This window comes from Apis mellifera, linkage group LG3 (genome assembly GCF_003254395.2).
Source record: "Apis mellifera strain DH4 linkage group LG3, Amel_HAv3.1, whole genome shotgun sequence".
Lineage (NCBI taxonomy): Eukaryota > Metazoa > Arthropoda > Insecta > Hymenoptera > Apidae > Apis > Apis mellifera.
The window spans coordinates 3874411-3888187 of record NC_037640.1 but is presented as its reverse complement, the minus strand read 5'-3'; the positions used below and the strand labels follow the sequence as shown (position 1 = coordinate 3888187).

Genomic DNA, 13777 nt, shown 5'->3' with positions numbered 1-13777 from the left:
TAACTAAAAATCGCGCGTATATAAAATTTATTACAAATCTATATGGTCGCTAATAGGTTCGCCAAAATAAAAAAAAAAAAAAAAAATCTTCTTTCTTCTCTGGATCATCTAACTTAATCTAAGTTAATAAAAATCTTCTTTCTTCTCTGGAACATCTAACTTAGTCTAAGCTAATTTAATCTAATCGAAATTCGACGTAATTTCTAAACTACAATAATTAAATCTAATCAAAATTCGACGTAATTTCTAAAATACAATAACTAAAAGTCGCGCGTATATAAAATTTATTACAAATCCATATGATCGCCAATTCAAATCCTCTCTTAAAATAAAAAAAAAAAAATCTTCTTTCTTCTCTGGATCATCTAAGTTAATCTAAGTTAATTTAATCTATTGGCGACTAATCTAATCGAAATTCGACATAATTTCTAAACTACAATAATTAAAAATTGCGCGTATATAAAATTTATTACAAATCCATGTAGTCGCCAATAGATTCGCCAAAATAAAAAAAAAAATCTTTCTTCTCTGGATCATCTAATATAATCTAAGCTAATAAAAATCTTCTGTCTTCTCTGGATCATATAATTTAATCTAAGCTAATTTAATCTAATCGAAATTCGACGTGATTTCTAAACTACAATAATTAAATCTAATCGAAATTCGATGTAATTTTTAAACTACAATAACTAAAAGTCGCGGGTATATAAAATTTATTACAAATCCATGTGGTCGCCAATAGGTTCACCAAAATAAAAAAAAAAAAATAGTCTTCTTTCTTCTCTGGATCATCTAACTTAATCTAAGTTAATAAAAATCTTCTTTCTTCTCTGGAACATCTAACTTAGTCTAAGCTAATTTAATCTAATCGAAATTCGACATAATTTCTAAACTACAATAATTAAATCTAATCAAAATTCGACGTAATTTCTAAAATACAATAACTAAAAGTCGCGCGTATATAAAATTTATTACAAATCCATATGATCGCCAATTCAAATCCTCTCTTAAAATAAAAAAAAAAAAATCTTCTTTCTTCTCTGGATCATCTAAGTTAATCTAAGTTAATTTAATCTATTGGCGACTAATCTAATCGAAATTCGACATAATTTCTAAACTACAATAATTAAAAATTGCGCGTATATAAAATTTATTACAAATCCATGTAGTCGCCAATAGATTCGCCAAAATAAAAAAAAAAATCTTTCTTCTCTGGATCATCTAATATAATCTAAGCTAATAAAAATCTTCTGTCTTCTCTGGATCATATAATTTAATCTAAGCTAATTTAATCTAATCGAAATTCGACGTGATTTCTAAACTACAATAATTAAATCTAATCGAAATTCGATGTAATTTTTAAACTACAATAACTAAAAGTCGCGGGTATATAAAATTTATTACAAATCCATGTGGTCGCCAATAGGTTCACCAAAATAAAAAAAAAAAAATAGTCTTCTTTCTTCTGTGGATCATCTAACTTAATCTAAGTTAATAAAAAATCTTCTTTCTTCTCTGGATCATATAATTTAATCTAAGCTAATTTAATCTAATCGAAATTCGACGTAATTTCTAATCTAAAATAACTAAAAATCGCGCGTATATAAAATTTATTACAAATCTATATGGTCGCTAATAGGTTCGCCAAAATAAAAAAAAAAAATCTTTCTTCTCTGGATCATCTAACTTAATCTAAGTTAATAAAAATCTTCTTTCTTCTTTGGATCATCTAATTTAATCTAAGTTAATTTAATCTATTGACGACTAATCTAATCGAAATTCGACTTAATTTCTAAACTACAATAACTAAAAGTTGCGTGTGTATAAAATTTATTACAAATCCATGTAGTCGCCAATAGATTCGCCAAAATAAAAAAAAAAAAATCTTCTTTCTTCTCTGGATCATCTAACTTAATCTAAGTTAAAATCTAATCTAATAAAAATCTTCTTTCTTCTCTGGATCATATAACTTAATCTAAGCTAATTTAATCTAATCGAAATTCGACGTAATTTCTAATCTACGATAACTAAAAGTCGCGCGTATATAAAATTTATTACAAACCCATGTAGTCGCCAATAGAAAAAAGAAATCTTCATTCTTCTCTGAAACATCTAACTTAGTCTATGTTAATCTAACGTATTCGAAATTCGACGTAATTTCTAAACTACGATAATAACTAAATAAAAACCTCGCGTGTATAAGAAACAGATTGTTGACGAAACACGTGCTCGCCAACAGTCGCCACAAAATCCCCCCGTCCCGCCTATTGCTACAGCTAAGAGATCGCCAATGTTTACGATCTCGACGCGATAACATTGTTCACCTTCTAGCCTACTAGCCGAGAGAATCGTTTTTAACCGAAACGGAATCTTTCGTTACGCGTAAAGAAGACGAAACTATCGCTAACTCGAACGAATAATACGTGAACGCGGATCCTGGGACGCAGGATTGTCCCGCGGCTTGCTAGAAAATCCTTCACACGGTTTTGCGCTCGTTATACACCATCAACGTTAAACACCATCGACCGTGAACACGATGTAATATTTTACTACACGGCTATCTCGAGGCGTAATACCTCGTGCACGCGTTGGATGGAAGAATGATACGCGGTGTATAACGGCCCTAACGATACAGATACCGAGGCGATAATAAGATACCGATAAAAAAAGAAAAGGAAATTAAAAAATTGCCCCCTAACACGCCACGTGCTCATCGAGTAACCCGAATAATTCCTATTCTTTAATACTAATCAATACCGGAAGATATTTCGTTACCTTACGTTACCTCGAAGAGAGGTAATCTTCACCAACCAAGGAATGCACAGGAAGCACGAACTGTACCGTGTGGGGGCAGATGGTGGGTGAAAACGAGGGCAGGATCGAAAAAACGCACGACGCACGTTGAAAACGGATAGAAAATTTCGCGACGCGCAGAAATACGACGACGATGTTAATGGTACGGCGGATATACTACGACTAAATTTGGAGGACGACCGTTTACCGAAATTCTTGTTTTGTTTTTATACGCGTATCGAAGCCGAGCCCAAGGAGTTGTGTATATACGCGCGGTTATTAAATACGTATCGCGTGTTTATATATACGCGCGGTTATTAAATACGTATCGCGTGCGTATACACGTACACATTGTTAAACACGTAGCGCGCATTCACGTACGATTCGTCGTCGCGATCGGTCGATTATTAAAATCGAGTTGTTTAACGCGTTTTTTTTCTCTTCTATTATTTTTTACACAAATACACGTATTTTTTACACAAATATAAATAAAAATTATTCGAGTTTTATATTATTTATCATCGAAAACATGTCGAATCTTCCTCCTATCTCGATGATTTTTTAAATATCGCGTTAAAAAAATTGCGAAGATTTATTAGATCGTTCGGATTAACGTTAAATCGGGGTAACAATTGGACGAGTTTTTTAAATTTTGATTTTGAAAGTGAAATTGAACGAGCTTACAATCAACGCGAATCGATAGATTTATTTAATTTCCGTTTTATATTTGGATTTGGAAAAAGAATCGAAATTAGAGGACGATACGTTTTCACGTTTTTAAATATTTTTTAACATTTCGATCTTACACGTATACGATATTAAGATTCGATTTCTCGTTTGCAGAGATGATATAAAACGGGAGAAAATTTTCAAAAATTTCACAAATCATCGAAATAAGAGGATGATACGTTTTCACGTTTTTAAATATTTTTTAACATTTCGATCTTACACGTATACGATATCAAGATTCGATTTCTCGTTTGTAGCGATGATATATAAAACGGAAGAAAAATTTCCAAAAATTTCACAAATAAATCCATAAATCAATCGTTGTGGTGTAAATGCCTCGAACACTTTCGTGAATATATAACGTATAAAACGAGCATTTTCACCTCGCTTTCGACACATTATTAATCGTACCGTTACATCCGCGTTACGAATTAACGAAATCAATTAGTCGAAACAAAGTAACGGCGCAAAAGGACATCGAGGCGAACGAGGAGGAGAAAGTTCTCTCGTTAAATATAGCAATTACCTAAACCGTCCCATGTTTAAACATGTTTCCTCGCCTCGAGGGGATATCTGTTAATTAAGAGAGAGACGGCGAGCGGCAAAAAGCATTTCCATTGAAACGGTGAATTAAGTGCAAATTTTACCGCGGGATTTATGGAACAAAAAGAAAAAAAAAGAGAAGAGAAGAGAAGAGAAGAAAAGAAACGGCGCCGAGAGAAATGCGCGGTGATTTTTCTCCGCTTCTTCTTCTCCCCCTCCTTTCTTCTCTTTTTCTTTTTCCTTTTCCCCTCTCCCCTCCCCCTCTTTCCACGAAACGGAGGCGCCTTACGTACGTAACACCGCCGTATGGCGACACATCGGCCAACGCCGTCGTGATACATCGCGCATCGTGAGAATCCGGCTCCGTTGTTTCTGCTCGAGGCTTCTCCAACGCCAGCCGGAAGAACGCACGAGCTTCCCACGCCTCCGGTAAACCGCTTTATAACGGATCGTCTTGATTTCTCCGGCTAGTCAAACGCGCTCTTTCTCCCCTCCCGCGAGCGGGAAAAATTCGTGTCACGATTCGTGTATCGCACGCTTGTGTTTCGAGCTGTTCGGTGATTTCGCGAGCCCGTGGAATTTCGCGAAATAGGTAGAGGAGGAGGAGGAAGGGAGAGAGAGAAAAAAAGAGAAACGAGGTTAACCAAAGGAGGGTGTAACGATACATTTGCATGCACATTCGTCGGCCTTAAAGAAGGTGGGTTATATAACTATGTTTTCTCGTGTAAAAATACTGTAACTGGCACGGCAATTTTTATAACAGAGCCTGGTTGTGTACAGTTTCTACCTCGTTACTTCTCGATCATCGTTTCACATCCAATGGTGGTTCTCGAAAATGGTTTCGAATTTGTCGTTGGGGAACGAGTTGAATGTTAATAACCTTTCCGTCCCTTCGTACGAGAGAATCGTACGTAGATATCTATCCTATGGAGGAGCATATGTTCGAACGGGGCAAGTCGAGCAAATAATAATTTGAAAATATGTCTCCCCATTCTATTCGTTCTTCTCTTTCTCTCTCCTCGACATTATATTTATCGTCGCAAACCGAGGTTGGTTGCATTAGTGTCGCCGAGGACACTGCGTAACCGCAAAACCACCGACCGGTCCCAAAACACCATTATAAATGCATTAACTCTCTTTCTCTCTCCCTTTATCCTCCCCCTTTTAACCGTTCGCGTAATTCTTTATCTATGCGTCGTTCTTATAAATTGTAATAGTAAGACAGAAACGTAGACGAAATTTTCTTTAATTAAGAAAGATATATCGGGCGCGATTATTAATTAACTCTCTCTCTCTCTCTCTCTCTCTTCCTTTATCCTCCCCCTTTTAACCGTTCGCGTAATTCTTTATCTATACGTCGTTCTTATAAATTGTAATAGTAAGACAGAAACGTAGATTAGGTCGAAATTTTCTTAATTAAAAAAATATATCGGGCGCGATTATTAATTAACTCTCTCTCTCTTTTTCTCTTTATCCTCCCCCTTTTAATCGTTCGTGTAATTCTTTATTTATGCGTCGTTCTTATAAATTGTATAAATCGTAAGACAGAAACGTAGACCAGGTCGAAATTTTCCTTAATTAAAAAAATATATCGGGCGCGATTATTAATTAACTCTCTCTCTCTTTTTCTCTTTATCCTTTTAAACATGTTCATGTAATTCTTTATTTATGCGTCGTTCTTATAAATTGTATAAATCGTAAGACAGAAACGTAGACGAAATTTTCCTTAATTAAGAAAAATATATCGGGCGCGATTATTAATTAATTCTCTCTTTTTCTCTCTCTCTCCCTTTATCCTTCCCTTTTTAATTGTAATTCTTTATTTATGCATCGTTCTTATAAATCGTAAGAGAGAAACGTAGACCAGGTCGAAATTTTCCTTAATTAAGAAAGATATATCGGGCGCGATTATTAATTAACTCTCTCTCTCTCTCCCTTTATCCTCCCTCTTTTAACCGTAATTCTTTATCTATGCGTCGTTCTTATAAATTAATAATAATAGTAAGACAGAAACGTAGACCGAAATTGTATAAATCGTAAGAAAGAAACGTAGACCAGGTCGAAATTTTTCTTAATTAAGAAAGGTATTTCGGGCGCGATTATTAATTAACTCTCTCTCTCTTTTTCTCTTTATCCTCCCCCTTTTAATCGTTCGCGTAATTCTTTATCTATGCGTCGTTTTTATAAATTCTAATAGTAAGACAGAAACGTAGACGAAATTTTCTCCCTAATTAAGAAAATACATCGGGCGCGATTATTAATTAATTCTCTCTTTTTCTCTCTCTCTCCCTTTATCCTCCCCCTTTTAACCGTTCGCGTAATTCTTTATCTATGCGTCGTTCTTATAAATTGTAATAATAAGACAGAAACGTAGACGAAATTTTCTTTAATTAAGAAAGATATATCGGGCGCGATTATTAATTATTGTTATTCAAAAGAATAATTTTATCATCGAACGTTGAGAATATAATAATACGCGATCGAAAGGAAAAACCAGTTTCCCAGAGTGACGGGAAGGATCGAAGCTAAGGTTCCCTTTCTACTTGGTCGACGATCATTAAGCCCTGGAATGGAAGCGCGATCGTTACACTTTTCTTAACACTTCACCCCTCCCCCCTCCCGTTTACCGTTCGCTTTATTCGCAACCCGGCTCTCGAGAACGATAAATCAATGACTCTTGCTCTTTCCGCAGCCACTTCCGACCCCCTCTCTCCCTCTCTCCCTCTCTCTCTCTCTCTCTCCCTCTCTCCCTCTCTCTCTCTCTCTCCCTCGTTTTCACAAAGAGCCGGCACAGCAATTAAGGGTGTTTTAGAGTGGCTGCACTCGAAAATGACCGGCCACCCCTTGCTTGCGTGCACGCGGTGGGGGTATTAAAAAACATTACTCATCATATAATCGCACGAGTGGTTTTCATTGCAACTTGTCGTCTCCCCCTTCTCGCCCCGACTCGTATCTCCGCTCGGTTTACACGGCTTCTCCCTTCTATCCCTGTCTCTCTCTCTCTCTATCTATCCCCTTCTCGCCAACGTGGCAGCGGAAAAATGAGAAATGATCGCGCTCGATTCGAGGAGAGGGGGCCCTGTTTAAAATTCATGAACGATTTTACTGCTCTCCTCTCCCCACAAAAGGGGTATATCGAGAGAGAGAGAGAGAGAGAATGTGTGGCCCACATTTCGAAACGATCCGCGTTGGATAAAAATCGAGGGAAAGAAAGAGAGAGAGAGAGAGAGGGAGAGGTGTGCAGCAACCCCACGAAATATATTAATTGTCGAATTTTCCGTGCGAGTTGCATATCCGTTAGAGCCCCGCTTTGTCCCTTGCCAGCCACGGATCTCCTGATTATTAATTACCCTGACAACGAACTTTCTCACCCCCCTTTGAGCTCGCCTCGCTCCTCCTCCCTCGCCGCGGCCTCGTTTCGAAGGTTTCACCATTCTCTCTCTTTCTATTTTATTTTTATCTATTTTTATTTCGTTTTTTATATATATATATATTTAATTTTCATCCAACGCCGCCGGTTTGTTTTTATGGAAAAACGTAACGAATGTCCCCCTCTCTCCTCCCCGACGAGGGGAAAGGAAGGACTCGTTAATTATCGCCCCGAATTCCGAGCGGCGAGCGAATTCGTCGGGTTTTAATTGAGTGGACGGGCAGCGGGGTTGGTTGATTTATCATTGTGGATAATCGTGGACGTTTGACGTTGGCTGCCTAGCCGCGAAATTTTTATATACAATCCGATTGTTGGTCTCGTGGATGGAGATTTTCCTTTTTGTTTTCTAATTAGCTAGGGGGGCCTAGGTAATTAAGTTAAGCGCGTGTCGGTTGATCGATCGATCGTTACTGAACCATGAATCCATATTAAATGGAGATCGATTACGCGTATAACTGTCGTTAATTATTAACGAGGAGACGGTAATATAGTTATTAGGCTTTTTACATAATTCGAGGAAAGAGCGACTTCTTTTTCCTTTTTTTCGTTACGTATCATCGTGATTAAATAAAAATTCTTCCGAGATTTTAATCGACTCGCACTTTTACGTCTCTGCGTAAAATTAGAGTAACTTCATAATAATTTCGAGAGCATCGTTTTCGTAGGCCGTTTAAAAACCGCGTCAATGTAATCGGAAGACAATGCAAGTGTAACATTACGTTTACAGTAATAACAAACGAGTTTAAATACTCGAAGAGAGAGGTAAATCACCACGTGTCGGCTCGTCCACGCGAGACTATAATTTCCCTCTCCGCTCTTTAATAATTATCCAACCGAGTTGCGTAATTGGTTCAATCGAACCAACTCGTGTCATCATCATCATCATCATCATCACGCCTTTCCCCTTTTCGATTCGGAATAAAAAATCGTCGCTCGCGAAAAAAAGAAAACGACAGTTACAATCTTTCATTATTTTCTCTATGAAAATCGGTACGGTTTTCGAAAGGGAGGAGAAGTTTCCTCCAAGTAATAATTGCGACGTGGAAAAGCTCGGCACGAAATCGCACGCTTTTTCTCCCCTCCCAGTCGCAAACATTTTCTTATCAGTGATCGGGATCGAACTACTACCCTTCTATTTTACAAATGATCGCAATTTTCCTCTGTGCCGCATCTGCACACACATAGGTGTGCAAAAAAAAATTCAGAGCTCATATATACTCCACCTTATCAAATTTTATCGAGAATAGAAAGATACGAATTAGTTATCATTGCTTAATTATTCGTCATATTTCGTGTATTTCCATTTCCATTTTCTAAAAAAAATTAATCGCCATGTTCAAGCGTGGGTTGAATATTATTCGTCGGGTAAGAATTTTGGAAAGATTTGCACACCCCTAAACGCGTCCAAGCAGTTTGGCGTAGTGCTAAGGCGGGTGGTATTCGCGCGCGTGGCATGATACGCGATGATTAGGCGGTGAAACTCCATGGGCTATTTGTTAGTATAATAAGCCCGCCAACAGTGTGGCCAACCTAACCACTTGGCGGCACGCCACCCCGTTTTACTATAATTGTCCCAGATCGAGATTTACATACGCGAGCAGAGATTGGGGAGGCGATCGAACGAGTCTCGAGGGTTCGGATTCGAAGAAATCGTAAAATCGGAAAAAAAAAAAAAAAAAAGGCAGGAGAAATTTTTATTCCGAAAGGGTGGATATATATATAGGGAAGTAACTAACGAACTGACGATTTTATCAAGTGTATCAAGGATCTAAAATAATTTGAAAGTAAATTCGAAAGGGAAGGGAGAGGTCAATATAACTTTTGAAATTGTATCCTTGCGAAGTTGTAATTATCGATAAAAAAAAATAGAAGTTTCCTTAATTAACAAACTTCCACATTCACGTAATACTTTTCAAATAATCTTGTAAATTCTTATAAGATTAATTCTTCGTCTTCTTATACGTCTCTAAATTATCTGGATGGAAAAAAAGATCTGAGAAGATCTTTGAAATATCCGATCCATCCCTCGAATTAAACGTTAACAAACTTCCAACATGTAATTCGTAACTAAATACTCTTTCAAATTTAACTTGGAATAATCGAATCAAATAATCTATCACCGTCTATCAGATGGATCAGAAAATTTCTTTTGCCAAAATAAATTCGATAATAAACGTTCATATCGAATTTCCAACTTACAAAATCTCCTCACCTCTCTCTCTCCCCTCCTCAAATCAAATCGCGTTAAAGATTAACCTCTCCCCCCTTCCAAAATATATAACAAAAAGAAAAAACAAATCGCATTAAAAATTAACCTCTCCCCCCTCCCCAAATATGTAAAAAGAAAACAAATCGCGTCAAAGATTAACTTCTCCCCCTTTCCAAATATGTAAAAAGAAAACAAATCACATTAAAGATCAATCTCTCTCCCTCTCCTCAAATATATAATAAAAAGAAAAAACAAATCGCGTCAAAGATTAACCTCTCCTCCCTCCCCAAATATATAACAAAAAGAAAAAACAAATCGCATTAAAGATTAACTTCTCCCCCTTTCCAAATATGTAAAAAGAAAAGAAATCGCGTCAAAGATGAACCTCTCCCCCTCCCTAAATATATAACAAAAAACAAATCGCGCCAAAGATGAACTTCTTCCCCCTCCTTAAATATATAACAAAAAAGAAAAGAAATCGCGTCAAAGATCAACCTCTCCCCTCCTTTCCAAATATGTAAAAAGAAAACAAATCGCGTCAAAGATTAACCTCTCCTCCCTCCCCAAATATATAAAAAGAAAACAAATCGTGTCAAAGATTAACCTCTTCTCCCCCTCCCCAAATATATAACAAAAAAGAAAACAAATCGTTAAAGATGAATCTCTCCCCCTCCTCCCCAAATATATAACAAAAAGAAAAGAAATCGCGTCAAAGATTAACCTCTCTCCCTCTCCTCAAATATACAAAAAAAAAAGAAAACAAATCGCGTCAAAGATTAACCTCTCTCCCCCCCGTTTCCATTCTGTTCGCAGAACGAAGTGGAAGAGGCAAACGATCGTCGGGTTCGAGATAATGGCGGAGAACAATTTCGCGGTGGCGGCGTTCCAACAGTTGTACGGGAGCGGGGCAGCGGCTGTCCCCGCGCATCCCGCCGCGGGACGATACTGGCCCTACCCGAGCGCGCACGCGCTGCCCGCGAACGGCCTCTTCTACCAGCAAGCGTCGGCCGCGGTCACGTTGCAGAAGCCTCTACCTTACAGGCTCTACCCGCCCACGATGATCCTGGCCGGGCCGAGCAACCCCCTCGGCTCGTTGACGGCCAGCTCCAGCCTGTCCAACCTGAGCAACTACTACAGGGACAGCCCCGAGATGAGCGAGGGCAGGGAGAGGGGGGAGGGCAGGCAGCAGAGGGACAGAAGCAAGAGCCCGGTGTTGAGCGACAGGTCGCCGTTGATGAAGGAGGAGAGGCTTTACGCGGCGGCGATGGTCCAGGCCGGGACCAGCAACGCGACAACCCTCGGAGGCGCGTTGACGGCGAGCTCGAGCAGCCTGTCCAACCTGAGCACGTATTACAGGGACAGCCCCGAGGACGGGCGGGAGGGGATTGGGAGGGGGTCGAGGCAGAGGGAGAGGAGCAAGAGCCCTTCGACGGCCGGGTTGAGGGACAGGTCCCCGATGTGCGTCAAGGACGAGAGGTTGTATCCACCGTCGACGATGCTTCAACCGGGGCCGAGCAACACGACCGTCGTCGCCTCGTTGACGGGGTCCGGGATGCAGAGTTTGGGCGGTTATTACAGGGACAGTCCGGACATGATGGAGGGAAGGGAGAGGGAGCATTTGGGGAGGGGAGGGAGGCAGAGGGAGAGGAGCGCGAGCCGTTCACCGAAGAGGGAGGACAGCCCTCAGAGCATAAGGGCGGACAGTGACGACGAGAGTATACACGATATCTAGGATACGAATGAGATGGGTGGAGATGGAGAAGGAAGAGAGTGAAGGGTTGAGATCCAAGAGGAAGGAGAGACTCGCTCTAGATGGAAGGAGATCCTTTCTTTTTTTTTTTTTTTCTTTTTCAATGTGGAAAGTTGTGTGTGCGTGTGTGTGCGTGCGTGTGATATCTCGAAAAAAAATATTCTTTCTATTATGTTGTTAGAGGCAGCCAACGAGAACGAGTCTTTATAAAGAAGACGCGCGGTGATTTTTGTAGCAATTACTACTCCGTTCTAACTAACCCAACTATTACCTTGCGTAACCGCCAACAGATGAATGTAATGAGAGGGGAGGGGAAAAAAAAAACAAAAAAGAAGAATTACTTCTCGTCGTCGATCGTTGAAGAAAAAAACTTTCGAAAGCTCGCGAAATTCCACGGAGTATCGAAAACAAGAGGAAAGAAAGAAAAAAAAAAAGAACGGTCGATTTCGTGAGGTGGAACAGAGGAAGTGACATTGCACGGGACGTCCGGGATTTCCTAGATAATGGGAATGGGCGAAGAGGAAGCGTTATGTGGTTAACCAAAGTTTCGCGATTCGAACGATTTATTAGCGTTGCCGAACGGTACACGACGCTGAGACCAGTATTCATACACCTAATAATCGTTATTACATACCGATCGAGAAGGATCGACGACGACTCGACAGATTTATCGCGTGCGTGTGTGCCCAATATCGTGTACGTGCGTGTGGATGCGTGTGTTTGTAACGTAAACGCCAAAAGGGAACGATGGATGATCGGAGCGTCGTTGAACGACGCGAGTTAATTGACGAATGGAAGAAAAAAAAGAAAAAAAAGAAAAGAAGAAAAGAAACGTTTTTCTCGCGGTGTAAATAAAAAAAAAAGAAACTGTTCGTCCGATGAAAAGAGGGGAAGGAAAGGAGGGAGAGCCAGACCTCTCGAGAGAAGGAGTCGCGCCAGGGAACGAGGCGATCGCGCACGAATCTGCGATTAATACGACATTAGAGAGGGGACGTTTGCCTGGGGAAAGGGAGGGAGGGAGGGGATACGAAATGACACGAAATTACACGCGGTCGAAAAGAGAGAAGCGTAGTTTCTCCAAACTGGTGTTTATTCTCCCCCATTTCGGGAGAAAGGGGAATAATATCGCGAATAACTCGCCTCGATCCTTGCCTCAAAGATCAATCTCGCAGAGCGTTGTCTCGAGCGAGTTGAGAAAGCTCGAAGGGGGTTGATCCGAGTGCAATATTCGTATGTGAAAATTTTAAAGAGAATATTTGGAAAAATGTTGGAAAAATTTCGAACGTTGCATTCGGAGTTTTACCCCTCGAACGGGGGTGAATCACTTATATCGAAATAAATTGTAAATAGAATTATAAAATTCGATTGGCGCGGCGTCCATTTCCATTCCATCTCGGCGGACAAACGTTGTAAATAGCTACGTATTTTCGGGGCGAAAAGTAAACGGTAAGGGATTGAAATCGATGGGTTGGTTATCGATACTCCGCCAAGTGGAAAGCCAACCGTGATAACCAAGATATTCCGGAAGTATTTTTCAGACTTCAGTATACGTAGAGGGGACAAACGCGTCGACCACGTGTTTGGATCGTCGAAGCTTTAGATAGACGGATTTATAAAAAAATGAATCGAATCGAGCTCGACGTAGATCATATTCCAAAATATAGATAGATAGATAGATTCGACGGTCCGCAACACGAATTGTCGTCGCGTTGTTGTTCACCGAGACGACGAAATACCAGTATTAACGAATACACGTAAAAAAATTAGGCTGTACGAGGAGAATAAAGGTGTAAAGGGACAACGGGATTGGTGGAAACGACGACGTTGTTGTGTAAAAAAACCGTCGGGACGCATCAGAATCGGTGGGTCCCACGGTATCGTGCGACTTAAACACGTTAAGTAATGCAGCAAGACGTATACATAGTAATAAAAATCATGCTTTGTAAAATAATGTCTGTATAGCGAGAATTATTATATGGAAAATATATTATACTAAATTTAACGCTCGGCCTCTCTCATTCCACTCTTCTCTTCGTTTCTTCTCTGTTTCTTCATTTTCCATTCTAACGAATATCCCTTTCTTTTTCTCTTTCTGCCAACGTTACATTAGATTTTATCATTGCAGAGCGAGCAGAAACGTGTTATTATCGTTAAACATTTCGATATGAAAAAAGAAAGCATTCGAAAATCGTTGAAATTTTTTTTATAAAGATGGGCGTAAAGCTTAATCGAATTCTCGAATTAACACTTTCCTCTTCTTCTTCTTCCTCCTCCTCTTCTTCTTAATTCGCGAAATTAACGACGAGCCGGAAGCAGAGATCGT

At 39.5% G+C, this 13777-nt stretch overlaps 1 protein-coding gene and 1 long non-coding RNA gene across 3 annotated transcripts in view; one reads left to right on the top strand and one right to left on the bottom strand.

The window, feature by feature from the left end:
* The window catches only part of LOC100577278, a 74769-nt gene extending 64542 nt beyond the window's left edge, over positions 1-10227 (bottom strand). For both annotated transcript variants that reach the window (XR_003304414.1, XR_003304415.1), the window contains exon 1: positions 2776-10227. This is a non-coding gene — a long non-coding RNA (uncharacterized LOC100577278). The remainder of the gene's footprint in view (positions 1-2775) is intronic.
* The window catches only part of LOC725590 (homeobox protein B-H2-like), a 33978-nt gene extending 20522 nt beyond the window's left edge, over positions 1-13456 (top strand). The window contains exon 3 of the mRNA XM_001121415.5: positions 10518-13456. Coding sequence (XP_001121415.2) covers positions 10518-11436 — 919 coding nt within the window. The 3' untranslated portion in view covers positions 11437-13456. The remainder of the gene's footprint in view (positions 1-10517) is intronic.
* The last annotated feature ends 321 nt before the right edge of the window (positions 13457-13777 follow it).